Source organism: Microcaecilia unicolor, chromosome 12, assembly GCF_901765095.1.
Source record: "Microcaecilia unicolor chromosome 12, aMicUni1.1, whole genome shotgun sequence".
Lineage (NCBI taxonomy): Eukaryota > Metazoa > Chordata > Amphibia > Gymnophiona > Siphonopidae > Microcaecilia > Microcaecilia unicolor.
Genome location: NC_044042.1, coordinates 81314832 through 81338285, shown reverse-complemented (window position 1 = coordinate 81338285; position 23454 = coordinate 81314832). Strand labels below are relative to the sequence as shown.

At 44.7% G+C, this 23454-nt stretch overlaps 1 protein-coding gene across 1 annotated transcript in view; it reads left to right on the top strand.

Annotated features, from left to right (window-relative positions):
• MEIOC (meiosis specific with coiled-coil domain) overlaps positions 1-23454 on the top strand; it is a 340208-nt gene that overhangs the window by 189252 nt on the left and 127502 nt on the right. The window contains 11 exon segments of the mRNA XM_030221652.1: positions 9150-9446; positions 9448-9797; positions 9800-10007; positions 10009-10056; positions 10058-10193; positions 10195-10303; positions 10306-10539; positions 10542-10654; positions 10657-10868; positions 10870-10973; positions 10976-11007. Of these exon segments, the coding sequence (XP_030077512.1) occupies positions 9150-9446; positions 9448-9797; positions 9800-10007; positions 10009-10056; positions 10058-10193; positions 10195-10303; positions 10306-10539; positions 10542-10654; positions 10657-10868; positions 10870-10973; positions 10976-11007 (1843 nt within the window).

Here is a 23454-nt window from a genome sequence, read left to right as displayed (position 1 = left end):
TAGCATGTGAGACAGAAAATGAAGGCAGCGGCGGGACAGCACGCTCAAGTAATTGGAGAGAAAGGGAAGGAGGGAGATGGGTCGGTAATTAGAGGGACAAGTTAGGGTCGAATGAAGGCTTCTTAAGAGAGGTGTGACCACAGCATGTTTAAAAGGCAGCAGGGACAGGTCGCAGTGGAAAGCTTTGTCTACTTTTTCAGATTTTCATGTTAAACGCTTCTTCCTTGAACGATGCATAATCTAATGCCATTCCCCAGATATACTCTCAACAGCCAACCATGTTCCTTCTCCAGGAGTTTCTTCCATGAACATTAAAGTGAAGTATTTAGCACTGTTCACATAGCTGTTCTTAGCATCTTTCAGTCTTACAATTTCTTTCCTAGCATCTCTCCTTTCCCCAGTATATCTGAAAAAGGTCTTATCACCTCTCTTTACATCTTCAGCTATTTTTGTCTTCCGCTTGTGTTTTCTCTAGCCGTATTTCCTTCTTTGCTTCTTTGAGATTAATCCAGTAATCTCTTTTTTTTTTTTTTTTTTTTTTTTTTTTTTTTTTGTGATCCTCTTGTTGCGTTCTCTTGTATTTCATGATCGCAGCCTCTTTTGCCATTATTTTTTCAGCCACGTGTTTGGAGAAACAGATTTCCTGTTTCTCTTGTTGTTGTTTACTTTCCTTGTATAAAGATATTTTGCCATATTTATATCAGCTTTCATGCCTTTCCAACTCTCCTGTGCCTACTATGCCGTCCAGTTCTTCCTTAAGTTCCTTCAGTACCCTGTATGCCATCCAGATCCATCACTTTGTCCACCTTTAGGTAGTTCTTCATGAACACAGTTCTCTGAAACTCTTTCAGTGTCTACCACATTTCCATTGCTATTTGTGTTTGTCTTCTGTAGTCCTACTCCTGGCTTTTCGTCTGTGAACATGTAACAGAAGTATTTGTTAAACAGTTCTGCCTTATCCTTATCACCTTCTACATATTCCTTCTCTTCACCCTTGAGTCTCTCAGTGCCACTTTTGCACTTCTTCCTATTCCTCCCATTTTCTCTTCATATCCCCCTTTTTTTATATAAGGACTGAAACGCTATAAGACACATTTTCGTTCTCATGATTTACTATCATTCGTTTTGTATGGCCCAAACGATGTGCACAAAGTATTTTAATTTTATTTTTATTATACCTTTACTATATACTTTTATTACCTTCTCTTTTCCATGCCATTATGTATGCATGTATGTATATATATTTTTATTCATTTTAATCATGTTTGGGAAGTATATACATTTTACATTGCATAGTCCTTAAGTACAAAACAATATTGTTGTTAGAAATATGTATGCACGTATATATACATATATATTTTTTTAAGTGACTTTCCTATATAGATATATATTTATATATATATATATGTATATTTCTTATGTATGGACCCAAATGATATCAATAAGTCCTATTTCTGTCATTTTTTTTCTTTCATTCTATATGGACCAAACGACGTGCACAAAATACTTGGATTATATTTTCACTATTATATGTTCTCTTTTAACACAGAGGGGCATAATCAAACGCGAACGCCTATCTCCATGGGCGTCTATGTCCGAAAACGGGTACGTGAAGAGGCGGGACAGACCGTAGTTTCAAAAAAAATGGACGTTTTTCAGCTGGGCGTTTTTTTTTTTATTTTTTTAGCGATAATGGAAACTAAAAACGCGCCAGCTCAAAAACGTCCTAATCCGAGCCATTGTGGTCGTGGGAGGGGCCAGGATTCGTAGTACACTCGCCCCCCTGACATGCCAGGACACCAACTGGGCACCCCAGAGGTCAGTGCGGTGGACTTCAGAAACGCTCCCACATGCATCTCCCTTACCACGGGTTGCTGAGCACCCAACCCCCCTCCCCAAAACCCACTACCCACAAATGTACAACCTACCATAGCTCTTGGTGGGTACCCATGTGGTACAGTGGGTTTTGGAGACCTCCCATTTACCAGCACAAGTGTTACAGGTAGGGGGGATGGGCCTGGGTCCACCTGGCTAAAGTGCACTGCGTTACCCACTAAAAGTGCTCCAGGGACCTGCATACCGCGCAGGCATCTAGGACTTGTTGCTGCTATATAACATTGGCACACCAGTTGACACCTGAAGACTATCTCTCCAAAAATGTCCTTTATTGGAATAAGCACGCTTACTCACAGTTACTGCAGATCAGAGGTTTGCCCCACTGGCAACGAGTCTCCCTGGTACTGAGGATGAGCAGTAGGTCAGAGCTGGCAGAATGGTGTACAGTGCCCTCTTTCAGCCACATTCAAGGTAAGAACTAAGTTCTGTAACGTGGCTAACACATGAAAGGGATCTAAAACTGGCTTACAAAAATGACAATACCTCATGGACTACAACAGGAAACAAAACCGGGCAAACTCTGATCCAGTAAGCAGGGGGGAAAGCACCATGGAAGTAGAGCCTACCAACTACCAACATCGTGAGCATTTGCCACAAGCTACTGGAATCACGGAGCCCCAATACCCTACACCCACCACAATGCATTGCTGATGTGACTCTGCAGTGCGCATAACAGAAAAGGTGTCACACTCGCCCGAGAGCCACATCAGAACCAGGGAAAGGCTGTCACAGGATAGAACACATTCTGTTGTCATGGAGGTGGGTACGGCATTTGAGGCTGGCATAGAGGCTGGAAAAAAAGTTTTTAAAGTGGGGTTTTTTTGGTGGGAGGGGGTTAGTTACCACTGGGGGAGTCTGGGGAGGTCATCTGGTCAGTTGGGGCACTGTTTTGGGACTTGATTGTCAAAAAAAGGGTCCACAAAAAGTGACCCAAAATCATGGTAAAAATGGCTTTTTTTTCGATTATCAGCTAAAGACGCCCATCTCTCCTCAGCCGATAACCATGCTCCAGTTCCACCTTCACCACGCCTCCGACACGCCCCCGTTAACTTTACACGTTTCTGCGGCGGATTGCAGTTGGAAACGCCCAAAATCGGCTTTTGATTATACCGATTTGGGCGCCCATGGGAGAAAGAACGCCCATCTCCTGAGTTTGGGTTGCGATATAGGCATTTTTCTCTTTGATTATAAGCAGTTTAGTATATTGTGCATACACGTATACACAGTCCTGTTTTAAATGGAACTGTTTCATTTATCTATTATTTTTAATTACGTTTTCAAAAGTATATACATTTGAATATTGTTTTAATCCCTTACTCATGCACATAAACATGTCCTCCTTATTTATAATTATACTATTTCTGTTTAATTTTATCCTCCTGTGTCGTTACATATATATATATATAAATCTTTTTGTAGACTCCTGAATGCAGGCCTAGTGGCCGAAACACAACGTTTGTGTTTGAGTCTTTTTATCTAGTAAAACGTGTTGTTTTTTGAAGAATCCATCTTTCCATTGTTTGGTTTCCGTGGTCAAAACATCCACTTTTTCTTTTACCTACGAGTGTATAGCTTCACCAAACATCACTGCTTGGATTTCTGTCCAGGGCAAGATGCAGCTTTTAGATAACCAGACCTTCGCAACATCTTTCATTAAATCCAGTTGCCTCCAGCTACATCCATCATCTGGCCACCAAAGACAGATAAATCCATATAAATTATGCTAAGGTGGTCCTCAGCTTGGGGAGTCATCTATGAGTGGCTTGCATTTCCCCAGCTGCTCAATGGAGAAAGCAAAGTTGCTTATCTGTAATCGGGGTTTCTCCATAGACAGCAGGGAAATGCAGCCTTACTCTCCCCCATCCATCAGCAAAAAATGTATATATATTTCACAACCTGATGGTAGGGTTCACCTCAGGGGGTCAGCACTCAAGAAGAAATGTTTAGTAGTAGTAGGTGACTAGAATTATTAGAAAAGGGATAGTAAATAAGACCGAACATATGCCTCTGTATCTCTCCAGGGTGCAACCTCACCTTGAGTATTGCATTCAATTCTGGTCACCATTTCTCAAAAAGATATAGCGAAATTAGAAAAATCTTCAAAGAAGAGCAACCAAATTGTTAAGGGATGGAGACTCCTCTCGTATGAGAAAGGCTAAAGAAGTTATAGCTCTTGAAAAGAGCAAATGAGAGGAGATATGATTGTCTACAAAAGTCCTGAGTGGTGTAGAACGAGTAAAGTGAATCGATTTTTTTTTTGTTCGCAAAAGTACAAAGACTTGGGGACACTAAGAATTGCATGCAAATACTTTTAAAACAGGCGGAAATAGTTTTTTCAACTCAATGAATAGTTAAGCTTGCGAACTCTTCGCTGGAGGCTATAGTAACAATTGGCTGACAGAAACTTGGAGGGACTTAATGGAAAGGAAAGGAGGTCTAGGCAGCTGAATAAGTGGTGCAGTGGTTAGAGCACAGGTCTTTGAAATCAGAAGGTGGCTGGTTCGAATCCCCCCTATTACTATTGTTTTTAATTTAGACGTCCCTGACTGCACTTGCATGTTTTTTTTTCTTCCGATTTTTGCTCTCTGCATGGGTCCCGCGCAGCACCAACTAAACTAAAATTGCTCTGGTTCGAATCCCCCTATTACTATTGTTTAATATGGATGTCCTGACTGCACTTGCATGTTTTTTTTTTTGGACGTCCCTGACTGCACTTGCATGTTTTTTTTTCTTCTGATTTTTGCTCTCCTGGCATGGGCAGCACGAACTAAACTAAATTGCTCGGGGACCTGCATACTGCTGTCATGGAGCTAGGTATGGTATTTCAGGCTGACTTAGAGGCTGGAAAAAATATTTAAACAGTTTGTTTTTTTAGGGTGGGAGGGAGTTAGTGATCACTGGTGGAGACAGGGGAGATCATCCCTGATTCACTCCGGTGGTCATCTGGTTAGTTTGGGCACTTTTTGGAAGCTTGGTCGTAAAAGAAACAGGACCAACTTTGTGTGGACTAAATGCTCGTCGGGGACGTCTTGCTTCTTTCCATTATGAGGCGCGGAGGTCCATCTGTTAACCACGCCCCGGAACGCCCTGTCCCGGCTTCGCTACCGTTAGGCCACGCCCCCGAGAATTTCGCCCGTCCCCGTGACGGAAAGCAGTTGGGGCCGTCCAAATTCAGCTTTCGATTATACCTGTTTTTGAGACGGACGTCCCATCTCCTGATTTGTGTCGGAAGATGGGCGTCCGTCTCTTTCGAAAATAAGCTGGATAGTGTCCAATACAATCTATGGTTTTGCTGTGTTGCAGAGTTGAGGCATTTAAGTTAGGTTGGTGGGGAATGCCTTTCTGAACAGGTAGGTCTTTAATGATCTCCTGAAGTTTAGATGGTCTTAGATTGTTTTCATTCTTTGGCAGTGCATTCCACAATTGTGTGCCTATGAGGAGAAGTTGGATGCATAAGTTAATTTGTATCTGAGTCCTTGCAGCTTGGGTAGTGGAGATTCAGTAGGTATGGTGATGCTCTGTTTCTGGTTGGGAGATCGATCAGGTCGACCATATATCCTGGGACTTCACCATAGATAATCTTGTGGACCAAGGTGCAGGTTTTGAAGATGATACGTTCCTTGGTTGGGAGCCAGTGCAGTTTTTCTCGGGAGGGGTTGGCACTTTCGAAACGTGCTTTACCGAATATCAGCCTGGCTGCTGTGTTTTGGGCTGTCTGGAGTTTTTGTGAATTGTTCAGTAATCTGTCGTGGCTCATTAACATTGATTGTATCAGGTTGCGGAATATTTCCCTCGGGAAGAAAGGTTTTTATATGTTTGTTTCCACATTGAATGAACATTTCTTTATAGTGGAGTTTACTTGGCTCTCAAGGGTAAGATTGCGATCAGTTGTAACACCTAGTATTTTGAGGCTATCTGAGTTAGGGAGTGGTGTGATCTGGGGTGTTTAAGGTTGTGGGTTTTGATTTATCCTTGCCTTTTTTTAGGGCATAGACTGTAGCAGTCCTTCTGGCACTGGCATTGTTCTTAAATTTCTGAAGTTGTTGTCCTAGCCCCTGAAAAGCTCCACTCCAACTCATCCAAGTCTATTCAGCCTCAATCAGGGGCACAGACCGTAGAAGTTTGCCCAGCACGGGCTTTCTACCTAATCTCCCCTTACCTTCTTTGAATCTGATCCTTATAAATAGGATTCTTGTTTGTCCCATCACCCCGGTTTCTCCTTTCCTCTACGGTATACATGGTTTAGGTCAGGGTTGCCTATGTAAACTCCCTTCCATTTTTGTTGCTTTTCTCTGGCTGCTTCAAGTCTTTTAACATCCTAGCAAGATAAGGGCTCCAAAAATGAACACAATACTCCAAGTGGGTCCTCATCAACGACTTGTACAGGGGGCGTCAACACCTCCTTTCTTCTTCTAGTTATACCCCTGTCTACGCACCTAGCATCCTTCTGTCCTCAGCCACCGCGTTGTCGCACTGTTTCGTTCACCTTGAGATCTTCAGACAACCATCACCTCCAAGTTTCCTCTCCTGAGCCAAGTTTACCAATCTCGTCCCTTCCTATCCGTACATCTCTTTATATTCTACACTCCAAGTTCATCACTCAGCAGTCCTTGGCGTTTAATTTACTCTATTCGGAAACCGCTGTCCGCGGCTATTTTTTTTCGTTTTTTTTGTTTATTATGCAGTGCCTCATGTGCCTAATATGAACTGTTGTAACTAATGTTCATGAGTGCTGAGCAAAAAAAAAGTTGCAGAGGCTTGTCTACTGTACAGCAACATATATTCGGACATCATTGCACTCTCAGCCCTCCCTACCTCCTAATTAAGCTGATTCACAATAGTAGAAAAAACGCCACAAGCCTGTTATGATACCAAAACACAGGCGCTTAACTTTGGGCTGGGTCTCAGATTATAGAGTGTCCTCCCAGTAGGCCTCCATCAACTTTCTCGTGCTCGTGGTGACAGGTGCAGTTAAAAAAAACATGTTTTGAAATCAACAGCATCAGTGTCTCCTCATATCTGTTTCTGTTCCCAACACAATATGTGTTTGCTCATAAGGCGTCTTCGAAAGTAGAAGTTAATCCCTAGACTCTAGTCCTGCTCTCACTCATGATGATTTCTATATGAAATAGTGCAAACACAAAATATATTACTTTCAATCATTTATAGATCATCCTGCATGAATCAAAAGCTCTTTTCTGGGGCTGCTACGCCCTCTATACCCTTAACTTGAGAACTAATTTACTTTATGATGTATCCCGGGCTTACCTAATAGGTGGAACACCTATGCTCTTCCACGGCTGCCAGCAAAAAAGAACTCCGGCGCCTGTGCACAATTTAAGTACCCAAAGATGACGTATCCTACTCATCTGTGCAGCCATTCATTCATTTCTCGATTTAGGCCATTAGGGCAACCGTGTCCCATTAGAATATAAGACTCTGTTCTTTCTTTCAGCTTTCGGCTATATCACCTTCCACTTGATGTAGGTACATGTTTGAGCACGCTATATAGCCTGTATGGTCGCGTCTCATTCATGGGAATCATTGACCATGTCTCTGTAATAGCAACAATATCCCAGGTTTTCCTCATACATCAGGGTTTGCAGATCTTGAACCTTTCTACTTAAGCTGCAAGCATTTATGCTCATTGCTTTCCATGTGCTAATTGAGTTAGGATGGTTATCATTATTTACATGACCTTTCCCTTTGTCATGTTTTTTCTGGGGGGTGACTTTCTTAATTTCCTTTGTTTCCTTTTGTCACCCCCACTCTCCTTGTTTAAATTTCTGTATACATACTCTTTCTCCCCAATGATCCTTTTTCCCATCACAGAAAAAATGCATCTCTTCATTACAGTACATACTATGATTTTTTGCCATGTATTGCCCCATCTTCCTATTTATCTGAAACCTTCTTTTCCCCAAATTTGAGCCACTTATTGAATTCCTCTGTTTTGCATAATCTCTCTTCCCTTCCCACATGTAGGAATAACTTCAATAAAAGCTGCATTCCGAACTAATGTTTTGTCCCTCACCAAGCTTACAGAATTCTCTCTGTGCTCTAAACTTGTTGCTGTTGGCCAGGTCATTTATCCCTAGGTGGATTATAACAACTTCATTTTTTGTACATTCCATTGGTCTGTACTGATCTACTAGCAAGATGAGAGGGAAGGTGAAATTTATTCTTACCTGTTAATTTCCTTTTCCTTGAATCCTTGTAGACCACTCCAGGGCCTACCTTGGAAGACTGGGAGATTGTCTCGAGGCTCTGTCTTCTGTCCCTTTGTGCTCCTATAATGTAAATAGTTTCTTGTTGGATTTGTTACTGCGTTCTGCAGTGGTTGCCCATGGGTTCTCAAATGGTGAGGCCTGGTTTTTATATTTTGCTGATTTGGCATTAGCATACTGGAGAGTTCCATGCTTTACCAGCCCTTATACTGGTGATGTCACTTTAAGGCTTCAGTTTCTATATTTCCATCTGCTGGTAGGGGGACCAAACCTATTGGTGTGGACTGGTTTAACCGGATTCAAGGAAAGTAAAGTAAGAGATAATAAATTTCACTTTTCGCCACTTAAGGTAAATACCAGGTTTCCTATCTATAGCATTTTGAAATTTGATTTCCTTTGAGGATTTCTATATTACTCAAGAGATGAATTTTTTCATTAGGGTTGTAAATTACAAGCTGTGTTCATTGTATGGGCTTGTAACACAGTGATAAACATTACCCTCTTGGATCGATATTCAAAATGATTTAACCACCCAGAGATGGCTCCTGGCCAGTTAAATCACCTGTTTGGGTCTAACCGCTAATTTTCAGCAAACACTTTACTGGTTAGTGCTGCTCAAAATAATCAGTTCCAACGCAAAAACTTGCTGTTTTGGGGGGAGTTTCCAGGGACAGAATTGGCACTGGACTGGTTAAGTGCTGATATTCAGATTTATGGCCAGATTAACTGCATAAGTAGGACCAACCTAAAAGTCAGTCCTGTCTTTATGTGGTAACCCATAGCTGGTTAAGTGCTGAATATCGCACTTAACCAGCCATGCGTTAGCTGGCTCCGCAAACCCAGAAATTCGATGACTAAGCCTGGACATGGCCCAACATTGAATTTCCAAGTTTAATACTGGCGGCAGTCAGGGAAAATGCTGTGCGTCACCAGCTGAATATCAAGCCCTGTGTTTGGGGTTAAATAGGCTTTTTTTGTTTGTTTTAAACAGAACTATTACTAAATATCTCCATTTACCTGTTTTAGGATCTGCTCTTCTAGTTTAAAGTCTGTATGGCCTGTGAACACCAGCAAATTAACAGACCACCATGATCTCTTGTCAGAAGTTAAAGAGTCAACAGATGCAGCCTTCTCTCAGCAACCTATATATAGTGGTGATTCCATATCTGCAGTTGAAAAGCAGTATTTGCACAATGGCACAATCATACCACAACAGAAAATAGAGGAACTCTATCATGGTCTTACTGGTTCAGATCTTGAAGAACAATGGTTGTACCCATCTCGAAATGACAGTTCTAGCTGTTACAGTATACCAACCAATGAAATACCAAAACATTCCAAGAATATTCGTTGTGAAAAACTGCTTTACACAACAGTCTGGGCTTTCAGAAGTAATGAAAGAATCAGCAGTAGATGCTTATCCCTATGGAAGGGATAAAATGTGTTCTAAAGGAGTTGATACACAGCTACAACAAAAGAGAGCAGAGATGTTTCTTTCACAGTTTAACAGGTACTCTGATGATGCCGATTACTGGTAGGTATGCTGACTATTCACATGCTATAAATCCAAACATAATAAATGTTCAAACTTTGGAGTTCAGGATGCCAAGAAGCTTTCCAATGGAACACTTGAAACGCCATCTATGGAAACAGATACTTACACTAAGCTATTTCAGTTAAACAAGCAAGTCAGAAGAAAATTGAGGACATCATGCCAGACCAACATAACTTTAAATTTAAAGCTTCATCACATCTATCAGATAAGCAGTTCCCAAAGGAAACATTCCTTCTGACTTTGGGGTTAAAATTAGAGTATGGAATGAAAGCCCACTCAGTGTGTACTGGGAATAATGATTATACAAATGTCTTAGAAAAACAGCATATTCCAACTTGACCCTCAGAGTTCAGAATATTTTAAAACCAGCAAACTTACCAAACTGTGCATCTTCTGGTATAGCTAATGTAAACAGACCAGCATGGATAAACATTCAGGCAGAAAACGGCAGCTCTGCTCCTTATCGAAATCAAAGTCACTTGATGAAACTGAACAGCCATTTGTCTGTTCAGTCAAAAAAGCTCAGGCCATGCCTCTGAGTTTTCCCAGATATCTTCTACAAATGTAACTTCAAATAGTAGCTCACTGTACCAGAAATACTGCCAAGAAAACCCTTCAACATTTTCCAGTTTGATTTCAATTACAACAGTACAGAAAGAATGCAGTCTGCAAGTCACATAGAAGGCTTGACTAAAGTTGAGGAAGAAAGTCTGTTTGAATCAGTTACTGACAAAAAACTGAAGCACATAAATGGATTTTGTGATAACTACTCAGTTCAACAGTATGGTCCTGCAGATAATCTGACCAAACATAATCATTTCCAAGCCAAGTCTCAAAGTGGACATTATGATTTTGAGGAAGGGCAAAACAGTTAGATGGCTTGCCCCAGAATACTTGTCAAGATCTGTTGGAAACTCAGTACAACAATAACCACAGGCAAGGAAGTGGTGACAGTAATACTGTTAGCAACAGTCGTTGAATCGCACACAATCCTCTTGCTTTTCAAATACATACATGATGGGCGACTTAAGGCAGAACCACAATTTTCAACAGTTTGGTTCTACTGGATTTCCATCAAGATCCACCCATCCATTCAGTCACTCTGTTGTCCCCCTAATGGATTCATATGATTTGTTTTCTTACGAAGATTTAGGTCATTTTTATCCTTATTTTAATGACATGGTCTATGGTACAATTCTTTTCCTGGTTTTGTACCAACTTTGGATTTCAGAGGCCACTGAAAATCCGTAGTGGTCCAGCAAGTGAGCTACATATTCGGCTGGAAGAATGTTATGAACATGGAGAGCCCTGGAAAAAGAAAGAAAGAAGGTAACAAGAAAAAGTCATGTATACTAGCTTGTATATTTACCAAGACACAAATGTGTTGTATGACATATTCTTGTAGTGATATAGGACAGCAATGATACTAAAATGTGCGCATGCACGCATACACTATGGACCAATTCTATAAATGTCGCTGAAAATATAGCACTTAGTACTATTCTATAAATGGCACTGTAATTTAAGCGCTGATTATAGAACGGTTCTTAGTGCCTGGATCTGTGACTACTTTTAGGTGCGAGCATTTATACCAGCTGAATCCTGGTGTAAATTCTTGTGCTTAATTTAGGCGCGTAAATTGTGGGAATGCCGCTGATGCGCAGTTGACCCCTTCAATGGCTGTGCCCCTTTATTGGAGCTGCACATAATTTAAATGAATTCCAATTAGCACTGATAGGGTCCAATTATCTGCACTAATTGGCTTGTTCAAATAAATTGGGCACACCCAAATTTGCGTGCATAATTTAAATCACCATTTATAGAATTTGGGGGTACTATATATATATATATATATATATATATATATATATATATATATATATATATATATATATAATATATATGTTAGGACTATACATTTAACACGTTAATAGCTCATTTAACACACATGTTTACCGTGCGTTAATTGATGCCCTTAACATCTCACTCCATCACCCATTGCTCCCTTTGTGGGCTTAGCTGGGCTGCAAAGACTGCTGGGTTCGGGTCGGCCCTTCTGCTGTGCTACCAAGGCTGCCTAGGAAGATGGAGCCACATACTTGTGACCCGGAAGTAACCATGGAAGTATGAGTCCGTGGCACTGGGTCCGGGGCAAGGCCAGAGAGGCTCTGGGCAGCAGCACTGGTGCTCAGAGTGAAAGGCTTCTTGACTTCGTTCTCTCTCTCCTTATACCTGCTCATCTTGACCCTCTGACTTTGCCTTCAGTAATGTCCTGCCTTCTCCTACAGAATTTCCTGTTTTCGGGCGGGACACTACAGAGAGAGGCTTTGGACAGCTGAAAGGAGCAGCATGCCTTCAGTGCTGCAGTGTTAAAAGCAAAGTCAGAGGGCTAAGAGGAGGGGGGTGAGGGTTTAGGAATGCAGACAGATTTGGGAGGGAGAGAGAGAGAGAATAGGAACCAGGGAGGAGGGAAGGGGGTTCAGGAGCACAGGAAGGTTTGCCGAGAGAGAGATGTGTTTGAGAGGGGCAGATGCTGGAAATAGAGGATGGAAAAAACAATGGAGATGGTGATTGTGGAGAGGAGAAATTGTGATGATTGGAGGGGAGGGATGAGAGGGGAAAGGAAGGGGAGAGAAGAGAAATAGGAGGAGACAATAATGGAGGGGAAATGAACAGGAAAGATGGTGCCCATGCAGGGGAGAGGAACAGGAGAGGAAGAGAAAGGGAGACGGGAGAAGACTGCCCATGGAGGAGAAGAGCTGACACTTTCTCTGGTAAGTGAACATTTTTGTTCTTTGCTTTGGTAACTTTAAAGACTGGGGTTTAAAAGAGGAATAGTAGGTTATTGATAGACAGACCCCCCCCCCCCCCCCCAAAAAAAAAAAAAAACTTTATTAACTAGTCTTCATACCCTTTTCCCCATAGTTTTAGAACTTGAACTTTCTGCCACAACTTTTAACAGCCTCTAGAAGGCACAGCAGAACCTAGTTCAGTCTTCATTTCTACCCACCCACCCCTAGCACATCTCTTCATTTATAGTCAGTTATTCTAATTAGGATAACGAGGAGAGTTTCGTTAGAGTTGAATTAAATTAGTTTCTGAGAAGCACCACTAAATAAATTATATATTATCATATAATCTTAAGGCTTTTTATACTCATCTAATATCCCTGGTACCTTAAGAAGCTTTATTAAACAACTCTCTAATACTAAGATGCAGACAGCAGTCCAGCAAAGAGAGGGGTTCTATCACTCTTTTGCATTGTCACATGTATGATTCTCTCTCAGGTGGTGAGAGGTTATATGTGTGTGCTTGATTCATATAGCTCCTAGCTCTCAGAATGAATTTGTTCTCTTCATGCTAGAGTAGCTGACTTAGAGGAGCTGAGAGAGACAGAGAGGTACATAGAGGAGGCCTACACGGACGTTGTAGAGAAGTCCCACCCCAGTCTTGCATTCCCTGTGCTGCTTGTAGGAATGAGGTTTCCTAAAAAGGAGAGCATCACCCTGGAGAAGTTGGAAGTAATCCTGTTGCCAGGACCAGCCCAGAAGGAGATGTACTGTTCCCTCTCAATGAGGACGTGTGTCTAGGAGCTCCTGCCCAGGCGCGAAGGGTTAGGACGGCTGTTGTAGTTGGTGATTCAGTTAGACATTTAGATAGCTATGTGGTTGGTGGACATGAAGATTGCCTGGTCCACTTGCCTGCCTGATGCAGTGCTGGTGTATCTCATTTGTCACCTACATATGATTTTAGATTGTACTGGGGAGGAGTTGACTGTCTTGGTATATGTGGGTACCATTGACATAGGAAAATGTGGGAGAGAGGTTCTGGAAGCCAAATTAGGCTCCTAGGTAGAAAGCTGAAATCCAGATCCTCTAGGGTAGCATTTTCAGAAATGCTCCCCGTTACACACACCTAGGCCCCAAAGAGGCAGGCTGAGATCCAAAGTCTCAATGCGTGGCATGGTTGAGATATGGTGCAGGGATGAGGGATTTAGATTTATTAGGAACTGGGCAACATTCTATGGTTAGGGGAGCCTATTCCGAAAGGATGGGCTCCATCTTAATAGGGATGGAACCAGGCTACTGGCATCAGCATTTAAAAACTAGAAATTGGGGGAAGAAAGTCACTCAAAAGTGCATAGCTTGGAGCAAACAGGAAAGGTAGAGAATCCTGATAGCGAGGTTGTAGTTGAAATCATAGTAGATCAGGAGGCATATTTTCAAAGCACTTAGACTTTCAAAGTTCCATAGGTTGCTATGGAACTTTGTAAGTCTAAGTGCTTTGAAAATGAGTCCTCAGGTGTCTTTAAATAGCAAGGCAGACTTTCAAGATTACAAATTAAGACTGTCAACTGCTGTGAAAGTTGTGAATAGGAACAGCAAACATTGTTTGAAATGTTTATATGCAAATGCCAGAAGCCTAAGAAATAACTTGGGAGAAATATAATTTCTCCGAGGACAAGCAAGCTGAATTGTTCTCACACATGGGTCAACATCCGCCATAGCAAAAACAAAAACTTTGCTAGAGGCTTCTGGCGCGTGCATCAATTTCTTTTTTTTTCTGAGATGAGGTGTGGCAGGTTCCTCCTGTGCTCGTTTTGGTGCGGGAAAAACCTTCTTTCAGTGATTTTTCGCATGTGTTTTTCCCCTCTTCTTTAATTTCATTTTGTGTGTGTGTGTTTTCCTTATTTAAATCCTCAGTTCTTGTTCCCATGTTTTGTTTTTTTTCTTTATTTTTCGACGAGGCCACTTTTAGGTCACGCGGTCGGGTTTCTACTTTTTTTTTTTTGTGTGTGTGTGTGTGCCCTTTTTACTACACACAATCAAGTCCTTTGATTTCACTGGTGCAGTTTTTCCTTCCATGTCATTGAAGACACCCAGCGGCTTCAAACATTGTGTTCAGTGCAACCGGACCATCTCGGGTACTGATACCCATTCTTGGTGTATCCAGTGCCTTGGGCCCGACCATAGCCCGCCTAGTTGTGCTCTGTGTCTTTGTATGAAGAAATGGACCCAATTAGCTTGAAACGCGAGAAACATTTTGGGGTTCGGTCTGGTCCTTCGATAATCGGCATCGGTACCGAGGTCTGCGGCGTTGACATTGAGGACGCATTGACGTCAGGAGCAGAGGTAATGGCTGCTGAGAGGCCAAGATATGCTGGGAGCAGTGAGGCATCGAGTGAGTCTCCACCTGTCTCGAGGCCTCCTGCTGTTCAGGCCCCCCAGGACCGAGCATCGTCGGACCCAACCCGAAGGTGACGTGAGGATTTGATGACGTTCTTGTCGGCACCGAGGAGCCTCGACATCGAGCGAAGGCGAAAAAGCACCTCCACCGTTCTCCGACACAATGGTGCCAGGAACTCCAGGGCATCGAAGGATTCAGCATCTGGAAGCTTCGGCGCCGAGAGGATCGCTCCCCTCCATACAGGAGGTGCCAATGCATTGGCCACTTAGTAGTTCCGGTTCCTGCTGCTGAAACTCAACCGATTTTTGCCACTGGCTGCTCCACTGGACCCTCGCTTTCTTCGATGTCGGCTCTCGATGAGCACACCTGGGCCCTGCTTCCACAGCTTCTGGAAGATCTGTTGTGCCAGTCTGCTTCGGCGGGGGTACTTGCGCCTTCTGTGCTGCCTGCTGCAGCAGTCTGACTCTTCACTGCGGTGATATCTCAGTTCTCTGTGCCGCTTGCCACCCAGGTCGGCTCCCCTTCGACGTTGGTGGAGGAAGCTGCACCACAGTCCATGTGGGCATCAGCCTCTTGTCATCACCATCGAGGACGTCTGTCCTCGGCATCGAGGCAGGCTCAGTATCGGAGCTCCCTTATGGAAGTGCGCTCATGTGAATCAGAGGAAGATCCCAGGTACTTCTGAGTCTTTGGGGATTCCCTCTGAACCTTCCCCTCCACCTGCAAGGAGACTGTCTCCTCCTGAGTGCCTCTGCTTTATCTCGTTTGTGAGGGAAATGGCTGAGGCCATTCCATTCCCTTTTTAGATTTTGCTGACAACCTTTTTCAGTAGTAGCTCAAGGTGAGTTACATTCAGGTACACTGGATATTTCTCTTACACGCATATCTCAGTACTTCCAGCTTACAGGAAGTATCTTCGATTTCGGCTGGGAACACAGCACTTTCAGTACCGCATACTGCCCTTTGCCCTGGCATCTGCACCCAGAGTGTTTACAAAGTGTCTGGCAGTTGTTGCAGCATCGCTACGCAGACTGGGAGTGCATGTGTTCCCTAATCTCGACGATTGGCTGGTGAAGATCACCTCGGATGACGGTGTGTTGGAGTACATGAAGATGACTATTCAGGTGCTTGAGCTACTAGGGTTCATAATAAATTACTCCAAGTCCCATCTCACTCCTGTTCAAAAATTGGAATTCATTGGAACACTGCTGGACACGAAGACAGCGCGAGTTTATCTCCCCAACATGAGTGCAAACAACCTCCTGTCGCTGATGTACACAATTTGAGCCTCTCAGCAGGTCACAGCTCAGCAGATGTTGAGACTCTTGGGGTACATGGCCTCCACAGTTCATGTAACACCCATGGCACACGTACATATGAGATTAGCTCAGTGGACAGTAGCTTCCCAGTAGTATCAAGCTGCGGGGAAACTAGAGGATGTAATCAAACTTTCCCCCGACTTTCAGAATTCTCTTCTGTGGTGGACAATCTGATCCATCTGACCATGGGAAGATCATTCCAAATTCCTCAGCCGCAAAAAGTGCTGACGACAGATGCATCCCTCTTGGGGTGCAGAGCTCATTTAGATGGGCTTCGCCACCTAAGGAATCGTCCACAGTACCCATGCATCATGTCTTCAAGAAGACACTGCTGGAGAACTGGGCGAAGCCGCTAACTAATCCCCACATTCTCAAGACGATCGAGTCCCAGTATCGGATCCATGGGGACTCGGAGTTGATGTGGATTCAGTTGCCTCACAACTCTGGGGTTGTGGATCTGGCCCTTAAGAAGGTCAAGAGTTCTAGGGAGTAGGCTTCAGCGCCCCCGGGCAGAGACTCTAAAACCTTGGATTCTTTTGGGAGGAAGGCCTACCATTCCTCAATGCTCATCGCCAAATTCCAATCTTACCAGCTCTACACGAGCATCCATATGTGGAACAATGAGCGGCAGTTGGCGGACTTGGTGGATAAGCTACCTTCTGAGCAAGCCAAGCCTTTTCAGCAGGTGGTCAGGCAGCTGAAGGTGTGTCATAAATTCCTGGCCAGGGGTGTTTATGACACTTTTGATGTCGCATCCAGGGCAGCTGCTCAAGGTGTGGTGATGCGCAGGCTCTCATGGCAGCGTGCCTCCGACCTAGAGAATAGGATTCAGCAGCAGATTGCGAATTCTCCTTGCCGGGGGGGATAATATTTTTGGTGAAAAGGTCGAACAGGTGGTAGAGCAGCTCCACCAGCAGGACACCACATTCGACAAATTCTCCCGCCGGGCGCCTTCAGCATCTACCTGAACTGGTAGATGTTTTTATGGCAGAAGGAGGACTGTTACCTACTCTTCTAATAAGCGTAGGTACAATCCTCCTTCTCGCCAGCCTGCTGCCCAGGCCAAACCCCAGCCCGCTCGTTCCCGTCAACAGCGTGCGACTCAACAGGCACCTGCGGCTCCCCAGCAAAAGCAGGGACGGGCTTTTGACTGGCTCCAGCAGAGCATAGCCGAAATCAGTGTCCCGTGCCGGACGATCTGCCGGTCGGGGGAGGTTAAACTTTTTTCACCAAAGGTGGCCTCTCATTACCTCTGATCAGTGGGTTCTTCAAATAGTCCGGCTAGGATACTCCCTCAATTTGGTTTCAAAGCCAACAAATTCCCCACCGGGAGCTCAGTCCTTCAGCTTCCAGCACAAGCAGGTACTTGCAGAGGAACTCTCCGCCCTTCTCAGCGCCAATGCGGTCGAGCCCGTGGCCACCGGGGCAAGAAGGACTGCGATTCTATTCCAGGTACTTCCTTGTGGAAAAGAAAACAGGGGGGATGTGTCCCATCCTAGACCTAAGGGCCCTGAACAAATATCTGGTCAAGGAAAAGTTCAGGATGCTTTCCCTGGGCACCCTTCTTCCCATGATTCAGGAAAACGATTGGCTATGCTCTCTGGACTTAAAGGATGCTTACACTCATATCCTGATACTGCCAGCTCACAGACAGTATCTTCGATTCCGTCTGGGAACACGGCACTCTCAGTATTGTGTGCTACCCTTTTGTCTCGCCTCCGCGCCCAGGGTGTTCACAAAATGCCTGGCTGCCGTTGCGGCGTCTCTACGCAGACTGGGAGGGCACGTGTTCCCTTACATCGACGATTGGCTGGTGAAGACACCTCCGAGGCAGTAGCTCTACAGTCCATGCAGATGACTGTTCGACTCCTGGAGCTACTAGGGTTTGTGATAAATTATCCAAAGTCCCACCTTCTTCCTGTTCAGCAACTCAGATTCATAGGGGCTCTGCTGGATTCTCAGACAGTTCATGCCTACCTCCCGGAAGCGAAGGCCGACAATCTTCTGTCCCTTGTTTCTTGGGTACGAGCGTCTCAACAGCGTCACAGCAGCGTCACAGCTCGGCAGATGTTGAGATTGCTCGGCCACATGACCTCCACAGTGCATGTGACTCCATGGCCCGCCTCCACATGAGATCAGCTCAATGGACCCTAGTGTCTCAGTGATACCAAGCTGCTGGGGACCTAGAGGACGTAGTCCTGCTGTCCACGAGTTTTCTTCAGTCCCTCCATTGGTGGACAATTTGGTCCAATTTGACTGGGACGCCCCTTCCAAATTCCTCAGCCCTAAAAAGTGCTGACGATGGATGTGTCTCTCCTGGGATGGGGAGCTTATGTCGATGGGCTTCACACCCAAGGGAGTTGGTCCCTCCAGGAACAAGGTCTTCAGATCAACCTCCTGGAGTTACGACCGGTCTGGAAGGCTCTAATGGCCTTCAGAGATCGGCTGTCCCATCAAATTATTCTAATTCAGACAGACAATCAGGTTGCCATGTACTATAACAACAAGCAGGGGGGCACCGGATCTCGCCCCCTGTGTCAAGAGGCCATCAGAATGTTGCTTTGGGCTCGCCGGAACGGCATGTTTCTTTAAGCCACGTATCTGGCAGGCATAAACAACAGTCTGGCTGACAGATTGAGCAGGATCATGCCAACTCACGAGTGGTCACTCAATTCCCGAGTGGTTTGCGAGATCTTCCAAGTGTGGGGCACCCCCTTGGTGGACCTCTTCACCACTCAAGTCAATCACAAAGTCCCTCAGTTCTGTTCCAGACTTCAGGCCTATGGCAGACTAGCATCGGATGCCTTCCTCCTTCATTGGGGGGAGGGCCTCCTGTATGCCTATCCTCCCATACCTTTGGTGGGGAAGACTTTGCTGAAACTCAAGCAGGATCGAGGCACCATGATCCTGATCGCTACCTTTTGGCCACGTCACATATGGTTCCCTCTTCTTCTGGAATTGTCTTCCGAAGAACCGTGGAGATTGGAGTGTTTTCTAACCCTCATTACTCAGAACGAGGGGGCGCTTCTGCATCCCAACCTCCGGTCCCTGGCTCTCACAGCCTGGATGTTGAGAGCGTAGATTTTACCTCCTTGGGTCTCTCAGAGGGTGTCTCCCGTGTCTTGCTTGCTTCCAGGAAAGATTCCACTAAGAAGAGTTACTTCTTTCTATGGTGGAGGTTTGCCGTCTGGTGTGACAGCAAGGCCCTAGATCCTCGCTCTTGTCCTACACAGACCCTGCTTGAATACCTTCTGCACTTGTCCGAGTCTGGTCTTAAGACCAACTCTGTAAGAGTTCATCTTAGTGCGATTAGTGCATACCATTACCATGTGGAAGGTAAGCCGATCTCGGACAGCCTTTAGTTGTTCGCTTCATGAGAGGTTGTTTTTGTCAAAGCCCCCCATCAAATCTACAGTGTCATGGGATCTCAATGTCGTTCTCACCCAGCTGATGAAACCTCCTTTCAAGCCACTGAATTCCTGCCATCTGAAGTACTTTACCTGGAAGGTCATTTTCTTGGTGGCAGTCACTTCAGCTCGTAGAGTCAGTGGGCTTCAAGCCCTGGTAGCTCATGCTCCTTATACCAAATTTCATCATAATAGAGTAGTCCTCCGCACTCACCCTAAGTCTTGCCAAAGGTGGTGTCTGAGTTCCATCTGAACCAGTCATTGTCTTGCCAACATTCTTCCCCCATCCGCATACCCGCCCTGCTGAACGTCAGCTGCACACATTGGACTGCAAGAGAGCATTGGCCTATCTGGAGCGGACGCAGCCCCACAGACAGTCCCCCAAATGTTTGTTTCTTTCGATCCCAACAGGAGGGGAGTGGCTGTCAGGGAAACGCACCATTTCTAATTGGCTAGCAGATTGCATTTCCTTCGCTTACGCCCAGTCTGGGCTGACTGGATGGTCATGTCACGGCTCATAGTGTTAGAGCCATGGCAGCATCAGTGGCCCCACTTGAAGTCAGCCACTATCGAAGAGATTTGCAAGGCTGCGACGTGGTCATTAGTCCACACATTCACATCGCATTACTGCCTTCAGCAGGATACCCGACGCAACAGTCGGTTTGGGGCAGTCGGTGCTACAGATCTGTTTGGGGTTTAGAATCCAACTCCACCCCCCAGGCCCATTTTTATTCTGTTCCAGGCTGCACTTTTTTAGTTAGTTGGGTTAAGTTAGGTCAATCTCAATGTCATTCTCACCCAGCTGATGAAACCTCCTTTTAAGCCACTGGATTCCTGCAATCTGAAGTACTTGACCTGGAAGGTCATTTCTTGGTGGCAGTCACTTCAGCTCGTAGAGTCAGTGAGCTTCAAGTCCTAGTAGCTCATGCTCCTTATACCAAATTTCATCATAACAGGGTAGTCCTCCGCACTCACCCTAAGTTCTTGCCAAAGGTGGTGCACTCTGTTAGTTGAATAAGTTGAGGCCAATCTCAGTTATGTCCTCGCCGTTGCGAGGCCCAATTGACCAGGTTTGTAGTGTTGAGTGAGCCTGGGGGCTAGGGATACACCATCAGTGAGAACAAGCAGGCTGCTTGTCGTCGGAGAAAGCGAAAGCTACATACCTGTAGAAGGTATTCTCCGAGGATAGCAGGCTGATTGTTCTCACAAACCCGCCCACCTCCCCTTTGGAGTTGTGTCTTCCCTTGTCTTTGCTATTTACTGGACTGATGAACATGCGCGAGTTCGGGCGGGAAGACGGTCGCACATGCACGGAGTGCGTGCGCACGCGATGCCTAGCAAACGTCTTTGCTGTCCTCGGAGAATACCTTCTACAGGTATGTAGCTTTTGCTGTACTGAACAAGTGAGTAGGGTTAAGAATTTAAAATAGCATCAAAAGGTGGGCTTTTAGCCTAGATTTGAAGACTGCAGAGCTGGAGCTTGACATATTGACTTAGGAAGTTTATTCCAGTTGTAGAGTGCAGCAAGATAAATGGAATGGAGTCTAGAGTTGGCAGTGGAGAAGGGTATAGATAAGAGATTTACCCAATGAAAGGAGTTCCTGGGGAGGAGTGTAGGAAGAGATAAAAGTGGAGAGGTACTAAGGAACTGCAGAGTGAACGCACTTTTAAGTCAATAAGAGGAGTTTGAACTGTATGCGGAAACGGATAGGGAGCCAATGAGGTGATTTGAGGAGGGGGCTAATGTGAGCATAGCGACACTGGCGGAATATAAGTCATGCAGCAGAATTTTGAACATTTTGAAGGGAAGAGAGATGGCTTAGTGGGAGATCTATGAGAAGCAAGTTGTTGTAGTCTAAGCGAGAGGTGATAATGTGGATAACGGTTTTGGTAGTGTGCTCATTAAGGAAAGGACAAATTTTGGTGATTATAGAGAAAGAAATGGTTTTAGCAGTATGTTGGATATGTTCAGAGAAAGAGTTGAAGCTGAGTGCAAGGTTACAAGCTGATTTAGACAGGGAGGATAAGTGTTATCCACAGATATATAGAGAATGGAGGAAGAGGAGAGGTGGATTTAGGGGGAAGATTAGAAGCTGTCATGTTTAGTTTCAGATGGCAGTGAGACATCCGGGCAGCAGTGTCAGGTAGGCTGAGACATAGGTATGGATTCCTTCTGTAATTTCTGGTTTGGAGAGGTAGATCTGGGTGTCATCAGCTTAAAGGTGATACTGAAAACCATGGGATGAGATCAGAGCACCAAGGGAGGAAGTATAGATGTAGAATAGAAGAGGTCTGAAGACAGAACCCTGAGGTACACCCCTGAGATAGGGGGATGGAGGTGGAAGAGAATCCACTAGAGTATACACTGAAAGTGTGATGGGAGAGAGAAGAAGAAAACCAGGAAGAACAGAGCCCTGAAATCCAAGTGAGGATAGCGTATCAAGGAGTAGGCGGTGATCAACAGTGTCAAAAGCAGCAGATACATTGAGAAGGATGAAGATAGAATAGATATCTTTGGATCTTGAGATGATGAAAGAAATTCAATACAAGGGCGGTGACTAGCACATTCAGGTAGCTTGGATAGGGAAGGGAGATGGGGCGATAGTTTGAAGGACAGGTAAGGTCCAGTGAAGCTGTAAGTACGGCATGTTTGAAGCAATCAGAAACAGTTGCAATGGAAAGTGAAATTTTTTTTTTTTTACATTTGTACCCCGCACTTTCCCACTCATGGCAGGCTCTATGCAGCAGGCAATGGAGGGTTAAGTGACTTGCCTAGAGTCACAGGGAGCTGCCTGTGCCGGGAATTGAACTCAGTTCCTCAGTTCCCCAGGACCAAAGTCCACAACCCTAACCACTAGACCATAGGACATAACAGAAAGGGTGACAGTAGGAGAAATAATACTGAGTAGATGGGTGGGAATAGGATTAGAGGAACACGTCAGTTTGGAGGAGGAAAGAAAATGTGCAGTTTCCTCTTCAGTGATTTCAGATGAAGAAAGGTAGACAGGGGTTGAAGGAGGATTGACAGAAAGGACTGAGGGAAGGAGAGGTTGAGGTGTCTTGGTTGAGAACTTAGTTAATCTTATGAACCAGAGTCTGGGGATAAAGTGAAGAGGTAGTTGGAGGTGAAGGTGCTTCGAAGAGAGTTCAGTGTGGCGAAGAGGTTGAGTGTTCAAATCAAGAGAGTTTGTCAACTGGATGTAGTAGTCCTGTTTGGAAAGTGGAGGAGCCGACTGGAAGGAGGATAACCAGTGGGACACTCATACCGTGGTACAAATTTATATCGCAGTGATAGGGTGGATCGAATTGGTGGAGGGGTAGCATTGTATATTAACGAGAGCCTTGAATCAAATAGATTGAAAATTCTGCAGGAAACAAAACACGTCTTAGAATCACTATGGATTGAAATTCCATGTGTAAAGTGGAGAAGGATAGTGATGTACTACCGTCCGCCTGGCCAGGATGAACAGACGGATGCAGAAATGTTAAAAGGAAATTAGGGACCCAAACAACTGGGCAACACAATAATAATGGGTGATTTCAATTACCCTGATATTGACTGGGTAAATGTAACATCGAGGCACGCTAGGGAGGCAAAATTCCTTGATGGTATCAAGGACTGCTTTATGGAGCAGCTAGTACAGGAGCCGACGAGAGAAGGAAAAGTTCTAGACCTAGGCCTTAGTGGGAGCGCATGATCTGGTGCGGGATGTAATGGTGCTGGGGCCGCTTGATAACAATGATGATAATATGATCGGATTTGATACCAGCTTTGAAATAAGTATACATAGGAAATCAAATACGTTAGCTTTTAACTTTAAAAAAGGAGACTGATAAAATGAGAAGAATGGTGAAAAAGCAAC